This window comes from Rhinolophus ferrumequinum, chromosome 3 (genome assembly GCF_004115265.2).
Source record: "Rhinolophus ferrumequinum isolate MPI-CBG mRhiFer1 chromosome 3, mRhiFer1_v1.p, whole genome shotgun sequence".
Classification (NCBI taxonomy): Eukaryota; Metazoa; Chordata; class Mammalia; order Chiroptera; family Rhinolophidae; genus Rhinolophus; species Rhinolophus ferrumequinum.
Window position 1 is genome coordinate 90,585,589 of NC_046286.1, and position 25,932 is coordinate 90,611,520.

The following is a 25,932-nucleotide window of genomic DNA, read 5'->3' on the forward strand; positions in this document are numbered from 1 at the left end:
TTTTAAAGACTCTCTACTTAAAATTTCCTTTCAAAGATAAGTAAACGATAAGTTAAAGTTTGCCCAGAACAGTGAGGCTTTTTCCGGCAGAACAATTGATTTCAGATCTGCAGGATCCAAATCTTCCATAACCAGTGGGCTCTGAAGAGACTGAGCATTAGGGGACAAAACTGAAAGTAAGTGGCAAATGATAATAATATTTTCCATGACATGTAGTGAACATTTTTCTGTATTCGCACGGTTTGAAGGATTGAGTGTAGCACAGAACTTGAGAGTGCTCACAGGTATAACTTTTACCCGATGAATATATTCTAGAGAGTGTACAATACTGTGCCTATAATTAACAATAGTGTGCACTCAAAAATTAGTGAGGAGGCTACATCTTGTGTTGTACGTTCTTACCATTATAAAAAAACACAACACAGTACAATGCGATACAATCCAGTAGTGTGCACTCTGAAGCCAGACTGCTCACCTTTACATCCTGGCTCCATCCGCTTTATGCTTTATGCTCTGGACTCTGGACAAGTTGCTGTACCTTTCTAAAGCTCACTTTCCTCCTCTATAAAATGGACTGATGGTAACAGCTGATAGGGTGGTGACTACTGAGGGAGTCCGAGGCAGAAAACTATGGCTTTACAGGGGATGGATCTGGTGCCCGATTTCATGAATCCCGCCTGACCACTCACTAATTTAACCTCTCTGCCTGTGTCCTTATTTACAAAAGAGAGGTTGTAACCATAACAAATTCCTATGGTATTTAAAAGGATTGAGTTAACACAGAAAAAGAGCTTAGTAGAGTGCCAAGCACATAGCATGTGCTCAATAAATGGGAGCTTTGACTATTAGACATTGAAGGGGCTTGCAAAGTTTGAACTGAATTTGGTGGAGAGTGGAACCATGTCCTGCTCTTAGGGCCCTTACAGTCCAGTAAATGAGAAGGGCCAGGGGAAAAGTAATGGTAAAACATAAGGCAAAATATTATATGAATTTTAAAAGACAAAGCTCTGTGGAAAGTCAAGGAGATTAATGTCTAAGGAAAAATGACAAGTAAAGGACAGAAATTGAAAGGACAGTTAACCTGCACCGGAAGCAGAACATAGAGAATTTATGCTTTCTCACATGGTTGGTGAAATTCTAGGGAATTTTGTAACTGACCTAATTGCACAGAGGTGGCCGACAACACCATCTGTATAACTTCCTGTGGCTGTGGGTCTGAGTGTCTAAAGTTCCCCAGAGCTATGGGTTTAAAAAACAGAAATCCTGGCCCTCTCCCTGCCCTACCCACCTTTCCCCTGCCCAGTTCGTTATCTGGGACTCCCAACAGTGGGTGGAGAAGTGGTTACCAGAGCTCACTTCCCCATTTCAGTAGACCCCTAAGTAGTCCAAAGAGAGCGCCCTGGATATTGTTTCTGCTGGCATGCGGAAGTGAGCATTTCTAACCACTTCCCTATGGAAAGGGGGTTACTGCTTTCTGAAAGGAAGAATTCTTCCCCAGAAAATAAAGTACAGATTGGAGAGTCTCCATGCTAAAGCATATGACCTGTTTCTCAGACTTTGGAAGTTTATTAACAGCCAGAGAACTTGGAAAGCCCTCAGCTGAGTTGCAGGGGAATCATTTGGACTTGCTCTGTTCAGGAGCGACTGTGACACTTACAACAAGAGGGTTACCCTGGAGAACTGCGGAAGGCAGATGCTGCAGGGTCAGGCTACTCTTGCTCTGCTACCTGCCCCATGTCAGGCAAGTCCCTATACCTGTCTGCACTTCAGTTTGTTTTTTTCTTTACCTGTGAAATAATGATAATATTAGCTATCATTATTTGAGTGCTGATGATATTCCAAGCACAACATTTGAGGTAAATATTATTCTTCCCTTTACACAAATGAAGAAAGTGGAATTTAGAGAGTTAAATAACTTACTCAGGGTAACTAAACTAGTAAGAGTCAGTATGTAAACTCAGGTCTGTCTCTAAAACCTATGCTCTAAGGCACTAGCACCCCTTCCTAAACCTGGGATGTAGCAGAAACATAGCTATTATTAATTTAATTAAATTAAATTAATTATTAAATTAACAAGAGAAAAGGAAATCCTCATACACTATTAGTGGGATTGTAAATTGGTGCTGACACTATGGAAAACAGTATCAAGATTCCTCAAAAAAATTAAAAATAGAGCTGCCACATGACCCAGCAATTCTACTTCTGGGTGTTTATCTGAAGAAAACAAAAATACTAATTTGAAAAGATATATGCACATCTATGTTCATTGCAGCATTATTTACAATAGCCAAGATATGGAAGCTACCTAGGTATCCACTGATAGATAAATGGATACAGAAGATTATATATAATTATATATAATATATATAATTATTATTCCACCATAAAGAAAAGTATGAAATCTTGCCATTTGTGACCACATGGATGGACCTAAAAGTTATTATGCTAAGCGAAATAAGACAGATAAAGACAAATACTGTATGATTTCACTTATATGTGGAATCAAAACAAACAAAACAAATGAATAAACAAAAAAGAAAAGACTAGAAGAAAATTAATAAGCACTTTATACTTTATAAAAATTTTTTAATCTCATCCATCCTTATGTCAACTCCCTTATCTGTATCCTAATTTAATAGATGAGAAAGCAGTCTTTGCGTGTAATACTGCTATGTTAGGCTTAAACTGGTATTCCTCCCTGTAATGCCTCTAGTCCAAATTCCACTATCAAGTAGCTATGCAACTTTGGCAAGACACTTCTCTTGGTCTGGGGTTCCCTACCTATAAAATATGGGTGAGCTATAGATCATTTGTCTTCTAAGACTTTTCTCCTCTAATGTTCTTGGCATCTTGTAACTACTACCATGCCTTCAGGGATGGCCAGGCTCTAGATGAAACTCACCTGGCCATGGGTTGGTTACTTAAAATTGTGCTATCTTTACCCAATAGTCTTTATGTATGCGTATGGCTATGCATTTGATTACTGAAATAATATTTTGTATTAAATAATATTTTCTCAAAGTTTGGTCCTCTACTTTCACTCAGGAGAGTTCTCAGGAAATTCCAATCATAGGATAGACAAGGCATAACCCTCTAGATATCTTCATTGTCTTCACATGTATAGGGGATGTCTGTAGGGCACTTCTTCCATCATACCGTGTTTCCCCGAAAATAAGACCTAGCCGGACAATCAGCTCTAATGCGTCTTTTGGAGCAAAAAATTAATATAAGCCCTGGAATTATTATATTATACTATATTATATTATATTATATTATATTATATTATATTATATTATATTATGTTATATTATATTATATTCCCAGTCTTATACTAAAATAAGACTGGATCTTATATTAATTTTTGCTCCAAAAGACGCATTAGAGCTGATTGTCCAGCTAGGTCTTCTTTTTGGGGAAACACGGTAACATTAACACTACTGACTTTGAAGTTATTTACTTGCATATCGAAATGCAATGAAATTGCTGTCTAATTGTCCTCTGTAAAACCCCCAATAACGATGAGATTGGGATAGTCTGACCAAGCAAAGGCTATGTGGAGTGGAGAGGGCCGGGCATTCAGTTGTTAGAGTAGCTGAAAAGTTTGCTTTGCAGGAAGCTGCTTCTTCCCTGTAGAGTGGGGTCTCTGAGCAATGCCCAGTCTCTAGACCAAGGGATTTCTTTATTTAAAGACGGCTAATTTTGTCTAGGTTCATGAGAAAGGGCAACTAGTGAGAAGAGTTCTAAACCTCAGGCCTATGTATGGTCAAATCTCTCTGAAGTGAGACTGTATTGGACTAGCACAACATTTTGTTTTGTTTTAATGAATTTTAAAGGTTTTCTAGTCTAAACATTTCTTAGCTTCATTCATTCATGTTACCTGCCTGCTCATGAATGCATTGGAGCTGACCTTTCCGAAACAGGGGCCCCCATTTGCTGGGCTTTCATTGTGTGCTAAACATTTTACATACATCTTATTTATCTGCAAAACAGAATGATGAGTTAGGTATCACCATCTCCTGTTTATAAGTAAGTAAACTGAGGCTCAAAAAAGAAGTTGTTCAAGGAAAGATGACTATCATGCAGGGTCTCAGCTCCCGCTCTCCGCACAAGAACGCAGGATATGGTGAGGCCAAAAAGGAACACCCACGTAGCCATAGGTAGGGGAGCCCACCACTATATTCTCACTGGCAGCTGGGTTGGAGACACAGGAAGCAGGAGCCGCAATCAGCCATCTGCTTCTCTGCCAACCAACCAACCTTGTTAGCTGCAATCTGCCCTTGCTAGCATAGCCTCGGCAGTTATATTAGTGGCTAATGACTAACCGGTAATAGCTGATGGCCACCCAACCACAGCGGATGGCCATCTGATTACAGCTGATGGCCATCTAATAACCGAGCCAGCACCTTTCCACAAGAGGCGGAGAGCCTGAAAACTGCTCCCTGAGACTCTGTCCCCACAATGACTAATACACTATGGGTTGGCCAAGCATTCGGCTGGAATCTAATAGGTCTTGGTTTGCATGAATTGTGTTGTCTGGCTCCAGCGCCTTTTCAAGTTAAAAGAGTATCAAGGGCCATTTGACTCCACGACTTTGATTTCTTTCGTGTAAACAATCAAGACACCGGACTTGTTTAATCACAGACATCATTATTATCAATCCTTAAGCAATCCTTGCACCCACTGCATTCAAGCCATTGGCAAATTTTGTGTGGGCGTAATGTCTCTTTAGTCATTATTGGAGGACAGCAGAGAGAAGACCTGGGGAAAGGGAACCTCGCATAAAATACGTCTCCAAATAGCTAAAAATCCAAGAGAATCAATATATGTCTATGGTTCCTAAGGGCAAAGCCAGGCAGAGTTGGTCTGATAGAAGAACTGCAATTTAATCAGAGCTGCCCATCAATCCTACTGTCACGTCCGTGACTAGGTCGCCGGGTTTCCTCCGCAAACGCCCCACCCCTAGGATTCCACCTGGCTGTGGAGACTTGAGCTCTTGGCGTTCTTGCCCTCACTTCCGGCCCCGGGGCCGCCCTGGCGGGAGCCCGCGGACTCCGCACGGCGCAGGCAGGACGCGCGCACGCCGTCTCCTGGCAACGGTAGACGCGGAGCCGGGGTCGCGGAGACCGCTCGCAGTCCCAACTGAGCTCTGCCTGCCTTTGCTATGACCTCCAAACAAGCCAAAAAGAAAGAGGCGAATCGTATCTACTCTGGGCAAGGCTGGGACAAATCTAAAGAGTAAGGGACCTCCCTGCCTCCCCGTTCCACCCCTGACCTTACTCCTTGGCCTTCCCACGAGCCCCAGGGCTGCTTTCCTGTAGCAAACTCTGCCAGGGCAGGAGTTTAGTTGGCTAGCCGCCTCGAAAATTCGCTACCTTCTGCGCGACCCAGGAGATTCTTGCTCCTCCTCCTCCCCCAGGCCCGACCCACCTCCTTCCCAGAGCTCCAGCTTCAGGAGCTCTGGCTTCTCCTGGCTTCCATCTGTGAATCTTTCACCCCTTCCCGCCCTCCTCTCCTTCAAGCGTCTCCTTTCCACGCGCACTTGGAAAGATTGCAGCTTCCTTACAAAAGAGGCATAGCTCAAATGATTTCCAATTAGGGCCACAGCTGGCTGGCCCCAATAATGACGGGGGTGGGATATAGGAAGAGGGAGACAGGGGGAGAGAAAGAGGGAGGGAGAGAGCGAGAGGGAGAGAAAGAGAGACTGACTTAGGGAGGGAGGGAGTTTAACTTTAATGGTCTTTCCCTAATTTGTATCTGCCCCATTCCAGCAACTAAAGTCCTTTAATCAGATAATATCAGACATGAAATGACTTTAAAAAGTTAGATCTATATAAATATGTAGTTCATGTTATTAATGTTTACTCCAAGGAATCATACAGCCTAGCTTCATGGAATCAATAGTGTTCTGGGATGGTGTTTATTGTGTCTGTTTATGTACCTTATTATTTTTTTTTCCATTGGTCTATTTTTATTTCTCTAGAAATACCCCCTTATTAATAGCACAGACTATGGGATATTGTTTGAACTTAAACAATTTATAAAATTTATTCCAGCTATGAGAGAGAGTTTGTCAGTTGCCAAACCCACCTCACAGGGATCATTTATGTTCTTCTAGCTGGGCCTGTGAGCGGTGGATAGTAAAGTCTTCTTAACTGGATTTTTACATTTTGGATGCCTATTTCTCCACCTCCTTCCCTGCCTGAAACATCCCACACTGGACTTCTGTTCACTGATTCCTAGTATTTAAACTCTTTTCCTCCATGAACTCCACTCCCACACTTATTTCCATGTCTGTGATTCCTCTAGTTCCTAGTTTTCTGTCCTCTCTCCTAAGTAGGCTTCCAGCTACCTGGCAGATAATCCATTCATTTTATTAACTTAAATTTCAGATACTATGCTGTATACATAAATGATTTGAACAGCATTGCACTCCTGCTGCATATCAGTATAAGTCAGGTGATTTCAACATTCTTTAATGACTTCCATTCTTATAGATCCAAGTCTTACAAGGCCCTGCAGTATCAGGCCTCTTTTACTTTTCTGATTATATCACCCTTTGTTCACATACTAGCTTCGTTTTTACTCCCTGGCATACCCCAGGCTTGTTCCTACCTCAGAGCCTTTGCACCTGCTGTTTCCTCTGCTGGAAAGCTCTTCCCCCCAGATTCTCATGTGGTTTTTCTCCTGCATTTCTTTTAGGTAGTTACCTGAATGCCATTTTCTCATGTCAACTTCTTTGGTCAACTGGTTTAAAATCTCAGCCGCCACTTTCCTGCCCAAACCAAAAAAACTCTGTTTTACTTTGCTGCTTTATCTTTCCTCATTAATTTTTTTTTCTAATTTAACATACTATATATTTCACTTTAAAAAATTATGTGTATTTATATGTCTCCCTAATAGAATGTAAGTTCAACAAAGGCAGCGATTTTTCTATTTTATACACTATTGAATCCTTAGTACCATGATTGACTCCTTGGTAATATGTAGTAGACACTCAAAAATGTTTATTTAATGAATGAATGAGAGTGATTAAATAAGAGATTATAACAGGGTTGCAAAAGAATTTTTAATACACATACAAAAAAAAATCTTAGACAATGGTGGTTGTGGGGACAGAGTCCCAAAGAGCAGTTTCCAGGCTCTTGGCCTCACATGGAAATGTGCTGGCTCGGTTATTAGATGGCCATCTGCTGTGGCTGGGTGACCATCAGCTGTAAACGGTTAGCCATTAGCCACTAATATAACTGCTATGGCTCTGCTAGCAAGGGCGGATTGTGGCTAGCAAGTTAGTTAGTTGGCAGAGAAGCAAACAACGGATTGAGGCTAGCAAGTGGGGTTAGCAAGCATGGATGGTGGATTGCGGATCACGTGGATCCTACTTCCTGTGTCTCCCCTGTCTGCCAGGGAGACTGGGGTGCAGGAAGACCCCCTGTTGGGGTACTGGTGGATGTTTGCTTTTGTGTCAAAACCAGCTGCCAGCCCAACGAGAATATAGTGGTATGACTCCCCTATCTTTGGCTCCGTCGTTGTTCCTTTTTGGCCTCAGCATATCCTGCTACGTTCTTGTGCAGGGAGCAGGAGCTGAGACGCTGCATGATAGTGGTTGTAATTAATGCACGTTGAAGATTCACAACTCTGAAGTAGCTTGGGGAAAATCTTTGACTTTAAAAAGTGTATATCCTGAAAGAGATGAAATTGTTAACTCCCATGCAGAAACTGATCAAACCAGATACCATAAAACATGTGATAGAGATAAAGGTCCCTGCTGGTAAGATGCTAACTCTTTTCTTGTTGGTACTTCCTATTTCTTTTTGAGATGATAGCGTTATTTCTAACATGTTGGTTTTTGTCCAGAAAACATCTAAGTTGAATTATATCAATAAAAATGTATGTGTATATTTATGAAAACAGAAGAGTAAAGGTAAATAGTCATACAAAAATCTAGTCTTTGCTAGATATGATCTACTGAGCATTAAATATCAAATCACTAGATTTTGCTGCAGCTTTATATGATTGGGCATGGCGTTCGTTATCAATCACCTCTATCCTCTAAGTTTATCCTCTAAGTCATAGATGCCAGTCAAAGTCATAGATGAAAACAATGTGTCACCTATCTTGGGACCTAGGGATCAAAGTCTAGCAAGGCTCCAGTGTAATTGTCATTTGACATACACTGAGGACATTTAGAGTAAGTCTTTATATGCCATTTTACCACACCTTATGGTTAAACATCCAATAAATACAACCAACTTTAACATGGTCTTGGATACGGAAATGAAGGACAAAGTCTTCAGAGCCTTTGAAAATGGCCATCTCATAGAATCTTATTCTCCTAGAGCTGCCACCTATAGCATATCTCTTTTATTCCCTACAATTATGTGTCAGATTGGAGATAATATCCATGTCTGGCTTTTGCCTAGCATGATGGCTAGCACATAAGAAGAATTCACCGTTGGCTTATTAAAGTAGTTCATGGTTTCGTTCCCTGGCTTGGTTTTCATTCCTTCTGAATTTCATTGAGGCCCCAGTTCTCCCTCCCTTTCTGATCTGATCACCGTTGGCAAAGTTCAAAAACTGAGATATTACAACTGAGAAAGTGGAATAATCTATGTCCAGTTGTGACCAAATTCAGAAGTAAATATGACTTTGAATCCCCCCCAAATAAGCCAGCTAACTGAGCTCTCAGTTTTTACATTAGATTATCATATTTCTATTACATGTATTCTCTATTTCTCTGTATCAGGAAGAATGAAATCTCTATGATAGGGTTTGCTCTGGCACCATTTTTTTTTTTTTTCTGACAGTGAACATGTCATTTTTCTCTTCTGACATTCAATTTTCTCTTCTTTAACTGAAAGTCTATCTAGTTAAAATTGCTCCCAATCCAACATGCTCTGCCTACTCTTCTCTGCTTTATTTTTCTTCCAGCTCCAAACTTCCATGACTTTATCAGATTTTTTTTTTTAATTCCAGTGAGTCCATAATAAGTGAGGGAATTTTGTTATAGTTAAATGTTTAAAACTTTGATTTTATTTATTTTCCTAATTGAAGTTGTCATTTTAAAAAATTTTCATCTTTGGGATCAATATGTTTGTTGTCAGAACTACTGTCACAAATTATAACTCTCGTAAGTATCTAGTGACAATTAGAAATTATAAACTAATCTCAGTTAATCAATTTGTAAATTAATAGTCATGCCAAGATACTTTCACTTGTTAGATGCCACTAGAAAGATTTATAGCAATACCAAAACAAAAATTTGAACTTCTTGGAAGTATTAAATGTAAGTGTTATGTAGATCATAGATAATTTAAAAGAGAGGAAAGAAAACATACAATTTAAAGGTTAATAGTTGTTAGAAATGTTAATGCTTGCACTTTAAATGCTAAAATATTTGGACCTTTGATAGGCAGTTTGAAATTGGAACAAGATTTGGGGTTTATAGTCACAAAAGTTTGTTTCACTTCCAATAGCACATTCAAATGAAGATGAAACAAACAGATACTTTGTTAAACTAACAAGAAGTGTACAACCTTCTAGATTCTTAATGATGATGAAATATCATTAGACTTCTTTGCAAAACAGAATTAAATGTATTTCATAATGCTGAAATTTACCTTTACTGATTAATTAATTTAAATATCTAAAGTTTATAGAATTCTCAAAAAATATCAATATATTTGTCTATACAAAAATTTCAAAACATGAGTATTACAAAAACTTACGATAAATGAATTATGATCAATAATGTAGAAGGATAAATAATTTACTGAGGATTAAATTAAATGGGTTCTTAGTTATCTGAAATCCAGAGAGAGCTGGTTAAATGAAACCATGCAACTGTGGTTGGTAGATAATATGTCCCTCTACCTTTAGAAATCAGAACAGAAGTCCCCTCCAAAGAGAACAACACTGTAGGAAGGTTACTTTTATAGCTGCGGGTCCAGTCCTCACAGCTCTACAGACAAAGGCAGAAGTAAGAGGAGGAGCAGAGGAGAACACAACCCAGGGTCCACACTGAGTTCTATGATTTTCCCAGGTGACCTCTGTGGAACTCAACAACTCAGGTCAATTAACAGATTTAAAAGGTGAGCTTCAGTGACAGAAACTTCCCTAGAAGAAAGCTTATTTTTTATGTTCAATTCTTAACTGTTTAATGAGCACTTCTGCGCAAGGTCTAGAGCAGGGGTGTCCAAACTTTTTTCAACGTTTTTCACCAAGGGCCATATTCGGTAAAATACACAAACAGCCGGGCCACTCACTTGAAGTACGTATTGCCTCGCCTGGTTTATTTAAGTAAACTAAATATATTTTTGGAATTTGCTGCGGGCCAATAAAAAATGGATCGCAGGCTGAAGTTGGCCCGCGGGTCGCAGTTTGGACACCCCTGGTCTAGAGGATAAGGAATTGTGAAACATGCTACCTTTTCTCCAGGGATATGTAATCTGGATGTGGGGTGTACCTAACATTCATGCAGAAGTAACTAGGAAATATATGGTAATTCTACATTTGTTAGGGGGAGCCTGTTGGAAATAATAGAAGGAACCATGTGTTGGCATGAGGTTAGATTGATTAGAGAAATCATCAGATTCCTAAAATGAGGGCTGTATGAGTTAGAGGAAAGGAAGATGACTTCGAACTTCAGCTGGTCTTTCTAACCTCCCCCCTAACAACCAATTCCCCAATTTCAAAAGGCACAGGTTAGCGAGATGGTCAGGGTGGGCAATGGGAATGTTTGGGGCACAGGCTGTCACCCAGTTGGCTGGGATAGAGAGTCTGCGTATGAATGTACTGGCACGTAAGTGATCTCAGATGAGTATGCAGTAGAATGAGGGACAGATTAAGGAACTGAAATTATATGTCATGGGGAAACACAGATGGTCTTAATTATCAGAATGATGATTGGTGAGGTATAATTTGACAATTGCTGGCATGGAATTCATGCGGAATTAAGAATCAGGGTAGCAAGAAATACGTGGCTGTCTGAGGTAATGGGGGAATGCCTGATTCTGGGAACTCTGGAAGATAGTGAGGACCATTTTTGAGTGGGGGACGTGGGTGGGTGCAGAGAGGATCAGTAAGGTGACTGAGGTCAAAGATTACAAAAGCCAAATTTCGGATCTTCAGCTGAAGTGGTAATATGTGCTATGATGTCCAGGTGATGATGCCACCATGTCTGGAAAGCCAAAAAAATGTGTAAATAAAATTCAATGATAATTTTCTAAATGCCTTCCTTGCCTTGTTCACTTTTGCATTCTCTTCGGGGCCTGGCACAATGTTGTTTAATGTTGTGTGTGTAATTTAATTGAGTTGAACTGGAAACCTGATGTGGCAGCGCTGCCATAAAATCCTCTGACTCAGAAGCAGATAGAGATTGAGAGCCAGAGGGAAGAGGCCCTCTGAACATTGCGCAACACTTGGCGTTCTATAAATGTTGACATTTTTAAATATAAAAATCTAGCCAAACTCTCTGTTTAGTGGGGATAGAAGTATCCCATTAGTCTTAGTGGGATCTGCCATCAGTTCTCCCTTTGAAATAATCTTAATCTGAGCATTAGTTTAATATTCATTAAAATTTGACATGGTTTAAGAATCATCTCTGGCAGTAAAATCATTTTTTTTTTTTAAATCAGCTAATTTTTAGTTTGTTTCATTTTGGAGGTAAAACAGTTCCCCAAGTTTACTCTGTAGCATTACTAGAGGAGTAGAAGAAGTAGACTGAAAATATTTAAATTTATAAACTCATAGAATTTCTACTTTGTTGTTACTTAAAAACATAAACAAATTTGTACTTTGAAACTAGTAGCATTGTTGCTACTAATGCTCATAGATGAGCAAATTAATATTGCCCCAATCAAAAGTAACAATTTATAAATATTTTAATTGACTTTAATATTTCTTTGACATTTTCAGATCACATTATTTAAATCAAGGGATTACATAATATATAAACTGATTACATTACTTAATGTGAGAAAAAATAACTAACAATTGTATCCAAGGCAGATTAAAAATATACCTTTGATATGATTTGTATAATGTGAAAGATTGGATAGAAATATTACTAATCATTCTCCCTTTCACCCTTGACAAATAAGATATGCTTATGTTGTTGTAAGAAGGATCCACCCAGTGCTTTGAAATTTTATTAACATTTCTTCCCAGGGTAGGTCTAAGTTAATTAACTCCAGGTTCTGGGACTTATAACCATGCTAATTTAGCTGAATTAACATATGGTACATTTTTAAAGTAAATAAATATATATCGCATTCGTTTTAACACCAGCCAAATATATATACATATATATATATATATATATGTATATATATATATATATATATATATATACCAGCCAAGTATATATATATATACACATATATATATATGTGTATATATATATGTGTATATATATGTGTATATATATATATATATTTGGCTGGTGTTAAAACGAATGCGATAGTCCAAATATTTTGTAATTACTTTTATTCCATCCTTGTGACCTGATGAATATCAGAATTGCATATATTACTTCAGCCAAAGTTCTCAAAAGGTCAGTGTGCCCCTTCTGCCCCCCTTTCCTTGCTCTCAGTCTGGGGTAGGTGACTTCCATCCACAGATTCTATGCAGATTCTCAGAGGCCAAGGTAAACTCAGAGCCTCTCTGTTGTCTTCACCTGCAGACTTTCTACAACACTTGTTTCTGAGTAGTACTGCTTAGGAGGATATTCAGAGGAGCTATCTATTGAATCCGAGGGTAGAAAATGTATCTAGGTTAGTTATCATTTAATGAAAAAGGCTCCAGTTCACCAAACTTCGAGGATCTCCTGACAAAAGGGAAGAAAGCAGGAAGAATTGTGAACTGTTTTGCTTGCCTTTGCCCCAGGTATGAGCCAGAAACAGTGAGACTTTAACCAGGTAAAGTCAAGGTCATAGATGAAGGCTGTACTGCATACACTGCCAACAGGGCCTTTCCGCATACTATTATAATGAATTAATTAGAAATTAGAGGCAAAACCACATGCTTGCTCCACCTTGGGTCAAAGTCTAGGAACGATTTAGGACTGATTTGCACCATAGACAAAGAATGAGGTTATGAGGAAAGTAGTTGGAGTTGTGTAAAAAAAGAAAAGTAAAAAGGTTTATTGGAAACTCTGCATGTACTATGTGCTAGTGTATGGGTCCTGTAGACCTGTTGTTTCTTTCATGAATTTTGATTTAAGTCATCATGGACACTCATGTTTTTGCATAGCCTGTTGTGTGCTTACTCTATAAACATCAGCTTTGCTGCTGGAAGGTGTCACATCCTGGAAAATGACAGAAGCTTGGGGTCCTAGCAGCCTGTGTACACTGCTCTCCTCTTCTGCTCTCTCGGTTTGTTCCTTTCTCTCTCTCAAGAGGGTTCAGCTGCGTATAGAAAAACATGTATCACTCCAGCTAAATTTACCCTCTCTTGTCCTTTCCTGGAGTTCTTTCTTTGGATCTGCCCCTGTTTTGTTTTCTTTCTCCTACCCTTCAAGTTCAGTCGTTCTCCACTGGTCTTACTTTGCTCTCCTTTCTTCTCTCTCATTTGATCATTTAAAATAATCATTTGTGATTTAGATGACAATTAGAATCTGTGGTCCGAATAATGGAATTGAGCCCAAGTTCAAGTGCACAGATCCGCTTGGATGTGCTCATCTACTCTAAGTTAAATATGTCCAAAACGGAGGTCATTTTCTCTCCCAAATGTATCTATTTTCTGTGTTCACTTTAGAGAATCTTATTAGCACTTCCCTGACATCTTAAATCTAAAGAGCAGTCATCTTTGAACTTCAGCTCTCTTTTGCCCATCCTATCCAGTTGATTTCCATGTTCTTTTAATTTTCCCTTCAAATTGCTTCTCTACTCTGGCTCATCAATTCATTTTCTTCCTTCACATCTTCTAGTTTGGGCCTTTGTTAATTCCAGGCAGAACCACTGAAAAAACATTCTCATTCCTTTGCCTTTACTGAAGGGTATTTCTTATCCAATTTACTTTATATGTAATGTTGTTAGTAATCTTAACACACCATTCCACTGATAGGATGCTCCTGCTTTTTTGTTTTGAAAAAAGAAGGGACAGAGGGTGGGAGGTAGGGAGGGAGAGAGGGGTAGAAGCGAGGGAGGGAGAGAGAGGGAGCTAGTTAGTTGTCAGAGCCCCAACCAGCTTCAGCTCCGTTTTGTTCTCTGTATCAATCAAATACTAACATACTATTTACATTCTTCCAGAAAAGAGGCACTTTTCTACTTTTGTGCCTCTTCCCATCCTCTTTTCTGTGTATAGTCGTTCTCACCCAAACCCCCAATTCAATCAATATTTTAAGACCTGCTTTTCCATGAAGCCATCATTGATTTTCTAAATTGGAAGCAAATACTACCCCTCTTCTGTGCTGATAAAATAATTTGTTTTTAACTTTGCTCTAACCCTTTCACTTTTACCTTTGATTTTTTCTTATTGTGTATACTTATTCTCATTTATTTTGTTTTTTTGAGAAGAGAAACTAAGTCTTATTGATTCAAATAAGCATAAAGTATTGAGAAAATAGATAAACATTGAACTTTTAAAGTTAAATGCCCAATTAAATAATTCTAATAAAACCAAGAGAATAAAAGGTCAACATAACAATCTGGCTTTAACCATTTTAAATTTAATAATATTTTAAGATTGGAATTTATTTCCTTACATATTTGATATTTCTGAAGAGTATGGCTCGAAATGCCTCTACCCCAAATTAAGTCAATTTTGTAATTCTATTCATATTTGGTTGCTTCAGGGTATTGGGGTATTGGCTGACATTACTTAAGAAGGCATGCTGATTGCAGATTGCATAAATAAACTACCTCCCACTATGAATAAAATTATGTCCTTACCCTGAACAGCATGCTTGAAGAAAACAATGGCAAAATTTCAGATCCTTATTTTATTAAAATTTTAAGAACTTTACAGTGAAAATAATCTAATTAAAGAATATATGAGTGTGTGTGTATGTGTGTGTGTGTAAGATTCTGCTGCTTTTTTTCCTTAAAAGTCTCTAATGGCTGAATAGCATATAAAGTTTTCTTTTCTACTCTTACATGTTTTTTATTGTGTCATGTAATCTTGTTCATTGACTTAAGAATTAAAAACAATTTTGTCATCTTTGCAAGGAATGTGTTTGCTTTTAAGCTTTAAAGAAGTTATTTTGTTAGTGTTCGGTTAATAATTGGATTATAAAATACATTTTAATAGAATTATGGACTACTTTTATTATATATAATGATAATTTTTACGTTTTCCCAAATCCAAATTATGCAGGGTATTTAATTTACCAGGAATAGGTATACATGAAAGGCACACTACGAGTATTGTAGATAAAATATGCTTTATTGCTTATGACGTGGTAATCCAATATATCATAGAATGTAGATTTAATTTTATGTATTATTACTCTAGGAACAGATAATATAATATTACTATCACAAAGTGACGGTTGGAATTTCCTTAATTTGCCTTTTAAAATCCCTGGGCTTGTTTTCTTTTCTTTCTTTTTTAAAAGTAGGTTTATTGATGTAAATTTGACATACAGTAAATTGCACATATTTAAAGGATGTGTCTTGATAAGTTTTCATGTACATCTACACACATGAAAGCATCAAGATAATCAAGATAATGAACAGATCTACCATTCACAAATGTTTTCTTGATCTTTTGGTGATCCCTTCCTTCTGTCCCTTCTGGACTTTAGTCCCCAGGCAACCACTATTAAGTTTTCTGTCACTATAGATTAGTTGGCATTTTCTAGAGTTTTATATAAATGGATCATAAACTATGTATACGCTTTGTATGGCTTCTTCAATTAATCATAATTATTTTGATACTCATCTATTTTTTTTAGCAGGTAATACAGAATTAGTATTATTTCTTCCTTAAATATTTAGTATACTTCACCAGTAAAGACATTTGGGCCTGGAGTTTTCTTTCTGGAAAGGTTTTTAATGTAAAATTCACTTGTTTTTAATAGATACAAGGACATTCAATATTTGCAATCCAATCTATCCCTTCCTTAATGAGTATTCTTAGTTTGTATCCTTCAAGGAATCAATCCATTTCATTTAAGTTATCGAATATATGGGCATAGAGTTGTTTATATTTCCTTACTGTTCTTTTCATGTCTATAAGATCAGCAGTAATGTCACCACCTTTCATTCCTGATATTCGTAGTTTGTGTCTTTTATGTTCCTGATCAGTCTGAATAGAGTTCAATCAATTTTGATGATGATCTCAGAGAACTGGATTTTTGATTCATTGATTTTCTTCCTATAATTTTTCTGTTTTCTATTTCTATTAATCTGCTCTAATCTTTATTTTCTTACTTTATTTACTTTAGATTTTACTTTCTTTTTTTCCCCCTGATTTCTTAAGGTGGAAACTGAGTAGCTTATTTTGAGACTTTGACTCTAATACAGATATTTTGTGCTATAAATTTCCCTCTACCTATTGCTTTACTGGCATCCTCTAAATTTTAATATGTTGTGTTTTCATTTTTATTCAATTCAAAGGCTTTCTAACTTCCTTTTCTATTTCTTCTTTAACACATTGGTTAATCTTACTCATTTTATTTAGATTCCAAATATCTTGAAAATTTTCCAGGATATTTTGTTAGTGATATTTAATGTAATTGCATTGGTCAGAGAACATACTTTGTATGGCTTAGATTATTTTAAATTTATTGGGGCTTATTCTATATCTAAGATTATGGCCTATCTTGATAAATATCATTTGTGTTCTTGAAAAGAATGTGCATTCTGTTGGGACAGAGTATTCTATAGATGTCAATTAAGTCAATTTTGATATATATTATCCTATATGCTATAGTTTTTATAGCCTTACTGATATTTGGTCAGCTTGTTCTATCAATTATTGAGAGTGATGTTGCTATCTTATATTTGTAAATTTACCTATTGATTCTTATAGTTCTATCTGGTTTTACTTCATGTACTAACAAAAGTTTAGAATTGTTACAGTATCTCAATGAATTATTTTTTATCATTATGAAATTACATTTTCCAATCCCTTGTAATAATCTTTGTTCTGAAATCTACTTTTAAAAATATTTTGATTAATGTTACCATGCTATATATGTTTCATCTTTTTATTATTTGTGTCTTTCTATATAAAATGGGTTTCTTGTAGATAGTCTATAGTTGGATAATACTTTTTATTCGATCTCACAATCTGTGCCTTTTAATTGGGGTGTTTGGACCATTTATAATTAATGTGATTACTAATACTTCTAGATTTAAATCTATTATTTTGCTATTTGTTTTCTCTTAGTTCTATGTTTTCTGTGTTCCTTTTTTTCTTCTTCTGCTATATTTTGGATACATTGTGTTTTTTTCTTAAATTCTATTTATCTCCTTTGTTGGCTTTTAGTTATATCTCCTTGTTTTGTTCTTTTGGAGGTCACAGTTTATAGTAAACACCTTTAATTTATTATACGCTACCTTATTTTGATATTATACCAGTCTACATTTAAATACAAAAACATTGTAATAGTATATGTTTCCACCGTCCATGTTTGCTATTATTTTCATACACTTGACCTTTATGTATGTTATAAACCTTACTACATTATTTGTTTGTGTAAGCAGTTAATTATGTTAAAAAGATATTCAAAGATTAAAATAACCTGTATATTTAACCATATAGTCACAACTTTAATTTTTGTTTATTTCTTTGTATAGATCCATTTTTCTATCTGGTATCCTTTTCTCTTGTGCCTAAAAGTCTTCTTTTATGTTTTTATTGTGGTGAATATTTTCTGTTGATGAATGCTTTCAGCATTTTTTTTTAATGTATAAAAGCTGTTTATACCACTTTCATTTTTCTTTCTTTTTCTTTAAATTAAAGTTTATTGGGGTATTTTTTAAGGTATTTTAATTAGGCGTAGAATTTTAGCTTGACAGATTTTTTTTCTCTTAGTCCTTTAATGATGTTGACCATTCACTTGCATTGTTTTTAATGAGAAATTTGCTGTTTTTCTTTTCTTTGTTTCTCTGCTGGCTCTTAAGATTTTCTTTTAGCACTACTTTTGACTCATTTCCTTATGCTATTCCTTGATATGATTTTCTTCATGGTTTTTGAGTTTGGGGCTCATTGAAATTATTGAATCCATGGGTTTTAGTTCACATTGAAATTTTTAAAATTTTGACCATACTTCAAATATTTTTTTTTTGGCTAGCTCCAGTTCCTCCTTTGATGACACCAATAACACTTAGATTGGTTGAAGTTGTCCCAGAGTTCACTGATGCTCTGTTCATTTTCATTTTTTTAATGTTTTATTTTGGATAATTTCTATTGCTATCTCTTCAATTCTTTAATCTTCTTCAATATCTAATCTGTCATTAGTACTTTTCTTGTGTATTTTTTCCTCTGATAGTTTAGTTTTTGTTTTAGTTATGTTTGTCTTTTTTTTTTTTTTAATATTGTGCATGAAAAACTACCCAATGCCAAAGAAAAAGTACCCAAAAGGATTGGAGGACTCACACAGCGCCAAACTAGTACTATTGTTACCAACCATAAAACCCAAAGCTAACAGAAAGCAATAAATGATAAAAATTAGAGCAGAAATAAGCAAAATAGAGAATAGAAAAACAACAGAGAAAATCAATGAAACAAAATATTGTGTTTTTTGAAAAGCTCAACAAAATTGACAAACTTTTAGCTAGATGGACTAACAAAAGAAAAAACTCAAATTACTAAAATCAGAAATAAAAATAGGGACATTACTATCACCGTGTTTCCCTGAAAATAAGACCTAGCCAGACCATCAACTCTAATGAGTCTTTTGGAGCAAAAATTAATGTAAGACCTGGTATATTATATTATATTTTATTATATTATATTATATCCGGTCTTATTTAAGACCGGGTATAATATTATATTATATTATATAAGACCTGGTCTTATATTAAAATAATATAATATGATATGATATGATATGATATGATATGATATGATATAAGACCCAGTCTTACATTAATTTTTGCTCCGAAAGACGCATTAGAGCTGATGATCTGGCTAGGTCTTATTTTCAGGGAAACACGGCAATTCTACACAAATAAAAGTGATTATGAGTACTATGAAAAACTGTATACTATCAAATTGGATAACCTAGATGAAGTGGACAAATTCCTAGAAACACAAAACCTACCAGACTAAATTATGAATAGAAAATCTGAACAGACTTATAAATATTAAGGAAACTGAATCAGTAATCAAATCTATCTCAACAAAGAAAAATGCTGGACTTGTTAGCTGTACTGGTGAATTCTACCAAATATTTAAAGAAAAAGATATACCAGTCTTGCTCAAACTTTGAAAAAAATTGAAAAGGTGATAAAAACTTCCTAACTCATTCTGTGAGGCAAAAATTACCCTAATACTAAAGCCAGATAAAGGCAGTACAGGAAAAGTAAGCTAGAGATCAGTATCTCTTATGAACATTTATGCAAAAACCATCAACAAAATACTAGCAAACAGAATGCAGCAATATAGTAAACAGATCATACACCATGCCCAGAGGGACTTATTCCTGAAATGTGAGGATGATTCAACATACGAAAATCAATCAATGTGATATACCACAACAGAATGAAGGAAAAAGAAAAACCACACAAAAAACATGATTATCTCAATCAATGCAGAGAAAGCATTTGACAAAATTCAACATCCTTTCATGATAAAAACACTCAACAAATTGGGAATAGAAGGGAAAGTACCTCAACATAAAAGCCATGTATGAAAAACCCACAGCACCATCAAACTTAATGGTGAAAGACTGAAAGTATTTTCCTCGAAGATCAGGGACAAGGTAAATTTGCTCACCTTACCATTTCTGTTCAACATAGCACTGGAAGTTCTAGCCAGAGCGATCAGGAAAGAAAAGAAATAAAAGGCATCCAAATTGTAAAGGAAGAAATAAACTTATCTGTTTGCAGATAATATGAGAAATAGTTGAGAAATGCTAAAGATTCCTTTTAAAAAGAACTATTAAAAGTAATAAATGAATTCATCAAAGTAGCAGGATATAGAGTCAAAACACAAAAATTTGTTGCATTTCTATACATAAATAATGAACAATATGAAAAGTAAATTACAAAAATAATTCCATGTACAATAGCATCAAAAATAATAAAATACTTAGAAACTAACTTAACCAATGAGATGAAAGACTTATACAATGAAAACTACAAAACATTGCTGAAAGGAATAAAAGACATAAATAAATGAAGGCACATCCCATGTTCATGGCTTGGAGGACTAATGACAATTTAATGTCATTACTACCCAAAGTAATCTACAGATTCAATGTAATTGCTATAGAAATCCCAATTATTTTTTTGCAGAAATAGGAAAACCTATCCTAAAATTTGTATGGAATGGGTGACTTTCTGGAGATCGAAAGAGTTCTCTCTGTGTGAAGCTCTCTCTAGTGCTCTGTCCTGCAAACTAGCTGCCTTTATCTCCCCCTGTCACTCTTCCTTCTTTACTTAAGGAATCTGCTGGGATATGCCTGAGCTAACTCTCACTGCATTAGCCTGAAAGCTCTCTTCCGGCCATAGAGCTCACTTCCTTTGTTTCCTATCTTTCGGAAATCACTGTCCTTCATCACTTTTAATTTTTACGTTTCCTACATAATTTCTCTTTCCTTGGGTGTGATTTCTTTCTTTTGACATATTTACTGACTATTTCTCAGTTTTAAGTTTGTTCTTTTGTTTTGTAATGTTGGTTTGTGTATTTTGTAAATATTTAAAACTCATAACATGCTGTTCTCTGCCATGTGGTTTGGATGACTTTCCAGGATGATTTTCTCCCTACCCATTGCTGACATCCAGTTGACGTGCACTACTGATAAGGACAAGATAGTTGTTACAGTACTGAAATCCTTCCTCTTCAGTTGACACAGTTGCTTTTTTGATCTCCCTAAAGAATGTCTCTCTGCCTTTGAACTCTGACCCCTCTCTGAGAACTCCAGAACCTATCCACAGTTCAATTACTAAATGGTTAAGGGACCAGCAGATGGCCTGCAGCACTCTCTACCATTACGAGAACAGAGTAACTTTCTGAATGGTGGGTGTGTTTTTATATTACCCCTGTCTCCACTCAAATGTTAACATTGGGAGGTGGGAGGCTTTTCTCCTATGTGAGAAGTGCTATCCCTGATACCATACTCATGGTATTAAAATTACGCTGATGGTAACCACTGTGAGCACCTCTTGTGATTGTAGAAGTCAAACGTGACTTGTGTTCATCTTTTGTTATCGGTATATATTGAGTATTACAATTTTAATGCAGTATACAGTTTTTTTTCCTTTCTTAAAATGTGTATACATTTTGTGACATCCTTTATACACACACACACACACACACACACACACACACACATGAAATCATCTTAACACCTTTGTATCTGATGCTTACTTCATGTATCATTTTTATGTCAGTCTGTCTGAGTTGGCCTGCTGTTATAATTTGCTTCCTTTGTATTTCCTTTCTTTCTCCCAGGAGTACCTTCTATTTTATATTTCCACTTTGGAAACCAGCACTTTGCCTGGCTACCTGAAATTTTTTTTCTACCTCCAAACATCGATTTCTTTTGGAATATCCTTTGACGTTTGGAGTATACAGGTTTTATATTATAAACATTCCCCACTGACTTTTATGAGTTTTAAAGAAATACTAAATTTCCACAAATACGTTTGCGTACATACTCCTGGCCTCCCCTACAAGGGAAAATGACAGCCCCCATCTCAATAGCATATTTAGACCCACTGTGTGAAAGGGAGCATGTAACTGTATATGTAGAGAATATATTTGTCTTTGAAATCGTTTATACAACTTGTAATTTTAATAGACTGAATCATTTACTAGAAATAGGGTATATTGCTATGTGAGTAACATAACTGTATATTTCAGTGTGTCAGATTTGATTTCTTTACATGGTTGAATTTTCTAAAATTTGGCAACATTCATTTCCCAGTATTAACGGTTCCTAAAAATCTTCAAAAGTGCTGGGATAATTTTGTGTTTAAAGATTATCTTGTTCTTAAAATTGATGAGACGAGGAATAATGCGCTTTGAATACTTAAAGGATCCCAACTGTGCTAGAGCAGTAGGTGTACTCTGGTGTGAACTTCAAAGACATACTGTGTTGAGAATTTCAACACTTGCTTCCTTTGTATTTCCTTTCTTGATCTTTTGAAGTCTGCAATGTATTTGACATTGAACTGTATTTGACCATTATTTATACTGTGTGTGTAGCACTATAAATGAGATATTGGGCTGGTACAACACACCTCTAATGAGAGTCTTTTTATGTGATCTTTAATACAGACAGAAACAAATTTGACATGTTACACAGAAAGTAGGCCAATTAGTGATAAAGCTTAACAGCTTAAGGGAGAGAGCCAGAACGTTTATTTACACTTGACAGAATGAAGAGGAAGGCAAAACATAATTTCAGCAGGGCCTTTATTTTTTAAGAAATTAGATCTTCCTTTTACAAAAATAGCTTTAAAGATTTTGAGCTTCCTAAATGAGGTAATTTTATCATGGTTTTGATGGATACAAAAATCACCAATTTCTTTTTATTTGTAATCTGTATCAAGACTCAATAAAACAGAGATACTATAATATACTATTGTCTGCCCTGATTTTTCTATTAATATTATAAAAATTTTCCCTTTTCTCTTGAAAACTAGTCTGGTCATGCTTCTCTCTTATTTTGTTACATGCTACTTACAATGTATATATTCTCAAACTGTCTTTTCCATCAAGATGGTGATTAAGATTTTGGAAATAATAATAATATCCATAAATCCCTACCTATAGAAGCAAAAATCTTTAGGATCCAGAAATGAGAAGGGAACTGAAGGTCAGTGTCACAGCTCTAAGCTGAAACTGCTGCTTTGGCTTAGCAATCTTGTGACAGTGAAATCTTGTGTTTTAACATATATGGGACAAAGTCTTCGACCCAAATCAGGAAAGGGAGTTTTCATAAAGGCATGGCTCACCAAGAATTTAGTTCTCTTTTAAAAAGTGTATGAGAAAGTCCACCTAAGCACAGAGAGATATAAGAAAGCTAGCTTTTTTCTGCCTGATATCTGGCTGAAGAAAAAAAAATCTTCCTTGAGAAACATGCATATGAAAATAAAGAAAAAGTGAAGGTTTAGAGATATGAAACCATAATATATTAATGATGAGAGTATAAAACAAGTCCAAATTTTTTATAGAAAATTAGTCAAAATATATCATAAACTTTAAATGTGCAGATATTTTGGTATAGTAAGTCTCTTTATTAAAAGCTATCCTAAGGAAATAATTAATAATGTATGCAAATATCTGGCAACTAGGATAGCCACTACTATCTTGTTTTTAATAGTAAAAAAATATGTAAATCAAAACCCTCAAATTTCCAAAATAAGAGCTTAGCTAAATGAAAGGCAGTACTCATATAATAGAACATTATGCAATCATAAAATTCATATTTAGATAAATATTTAGTGGTGTGAATTATTAAAAAATATACTGATAAGTGAATAAAAGCAGTCTTTAAAAAAGAATTTGCTGAATGAGGTCATCTTTGAAGAAGAGATGTATCGGTAGAGATTACTCTTCGTACATTAGTCTGAGAAAATGGACAACTGTTAACAATACGGTTTCTAGAATGGATTGGGTATGACTTTCTTATTTATCTAATTTATATTTTTAAATTTTCTTTTAAAATAATGATCATGTAGCACTTTTCTATAGGCAAAATCAAAATTATATTTGTACTGATCTTCAAAAAGCTACTAGTATTATATATGAAAAAGATTTTCTTTAAATGTGAAATTTATATCCATATCCCCCTTTCTGGTGTCTTACATGTTTATGATGAATGTCTTCTATTAGTAAGTGAAGTCTAATGCTCAGAAGTTTTTTATTGAATTGTGTCTTTTGGGTATTTTGGTCTTTAGAACCCTAACCCTGTCTGGCCACAGGTATGGCTGTATTGAACAATGTATTCAGTGTGACTGCTGACAGGATATTTAAATATAAGCATTCAGTTATCTAATATTTCACCTCAGAGGTTTTAATTAGAGCTAAGCCACCTCCCTCCCTCTCTTTTTCTAGTCAGTACTATGTTGGCAGTAATGTACCAATCGGTTCTGTTGAGCAGAAGAAAGGGAAATTCCCTATCTGGCCAGAATGGAACGAAGCTGACATAAATGCAGAAAAGTGGGACACAGGCAAAGGTGGAAAAGAAAAGGACAAAACAGGAAAAAGCCCTATATTTGTAAGTAAACTTAATTGTGACTAGATTCCATTTGGGTCTTTAATTTTATGATGAAGCAAGATTTGTTAACATGTTTGTATACTCATTTTTTCCCACAGCTTCCATTCAAAAGAGAAATTTTGTTTTTGTCCTACCTTGTCTTTCCAGTCCTTACTTAGTCCTGAGCTTTGGTGAATCACATTTAAGTAAGTGGGAGGAGAGAAATGACCAAAGAGTCACAGTTAAATAAAGGAGAAATTGATAGAACAGGTTAGCTAGTGGATTTTGGACAGAGTTGGGAACAAGGCATTTGGAGATGGTAATTAGAAACTGAGAGACCTTTGCAGGCTTGTGAGCTGTTATTTGGAGATGATAGGAAAGATTTTTTAAAAGAGATGTTACAGAATGGCTAGGTTCAACTCTGTTATCTTTATTTGCATAGAGCACTCTGAAATGGTACTTATTAGCACTTACGTTTTGTTCACAAAATACAGATTCACAGACTTCATGATTTATATCAATAATTTGTTTCCAAAAGTTATTCAATAAACATAAATTGCTGACTCTGAGAACAAATTACCAATGGGTAAGGGAGTGTATTCTTTGTACCACACCTAGGTAGATTATGGAACTTTTAAATGCAAAGAGCTTTTGAACTCTCTGGGTTCAAATGAAAATGGCCATATTTTTAACAGCAGTTCAAAACGTACGGACACTGGCTGTGAATTTACATCAGGAAGGTACCTAGCTTGTGCAAATCCTCAGTGGAGCAGTTAAGCATCAGTTCAAACCCTGGTTATTACAAAAGTGCAAAGTGGTACCATCTGAGATAGAACCTTGCTCCCCACCCCTCAGTTCTGTTCTACAACCTCAGCATTCACGGCTCCGGAAGCAACAGTCTGTCTGCTGGAGTGTGTGCTGGGTACTCCACGCATTGTGATTACATTTCTATGATATGTTTGTTGGCTCTTAGCCATGATTTATATTTTACCATTTAAATTTTACCAGGACATTTATATTTTAATGTAATATTTATATTTTACCAGGATTAATTGCCTTAAGCATCAAACTTTAGCAGATATCCTTGGAATTTTACAGAAGGCCACTTCTTTACATGAGGGACTAATAATCATATGAAAATGAAACGTCAGCCTCTGATGAACTAACCCTTCCCTGCAATTCCAGAATCAGGTCTCACTTCAGCTAGGTGATGGCAATGAAAGAATATAATGGGTGAATTAAACTGAGAAGTAATATATGATGTATTGTCAGGTGGATATAAGAAATACACCTAAAGCAAAATGACATGGAAAGATTACCGTTAACTTAATGTGAGAGGCTCAAATCCTGGAGAAAAGGGAATCATATTAGGATGAGCCCCATATTTGCCTTAGTTTTGTATGTTTGTTTATTTGTTTGAAGGACATTTATTAATTCAAGGGATGGTAATCAGAGGCCAAGCAGAAAGTAGTGTCTTTGGGCTTGTATCAGTTTCTTAGGGCCTAAGGGAGAGAGGATACTGTCTGGAGCTGCCAAAGTGGCCAGAAATTGAACCCAAATCCCAGAGATAACTACAGAGCAGTGATTTGAAAATTTTGAATATGATTTTATTTTAG

General features: G+C 35.9%; 1 protein-coding gene across 1 annotated transcript in view; it reads left to right on the forward strand.

Annotated features, from left to right (window-relative positions):
* Positions 1 to 5,102: 5,102 nt before the first annotated feature.
* Positions 5,103 to 25,932, forward strand: part of ADGB (androglobin) — a 141,139-nt gene continuing 120,309 nt past the window's right edge. The window contains exons 1-2 of the mRNA XM_033095014.1: positions 5,103 to 5,235; positions 24,175 to 24,337. Coding sequence (XP_032950905.1) covers positions 5,162 to 5,235; positions 24,175 to 24,337 — 237 coding nt within the window. The 5' untranslated portion in view covers positions 5,103 to 5,161. The remainder of the gene's footprint in view (positions 5,236 to 24,174; positions 24,338 to 25,932) is intronic.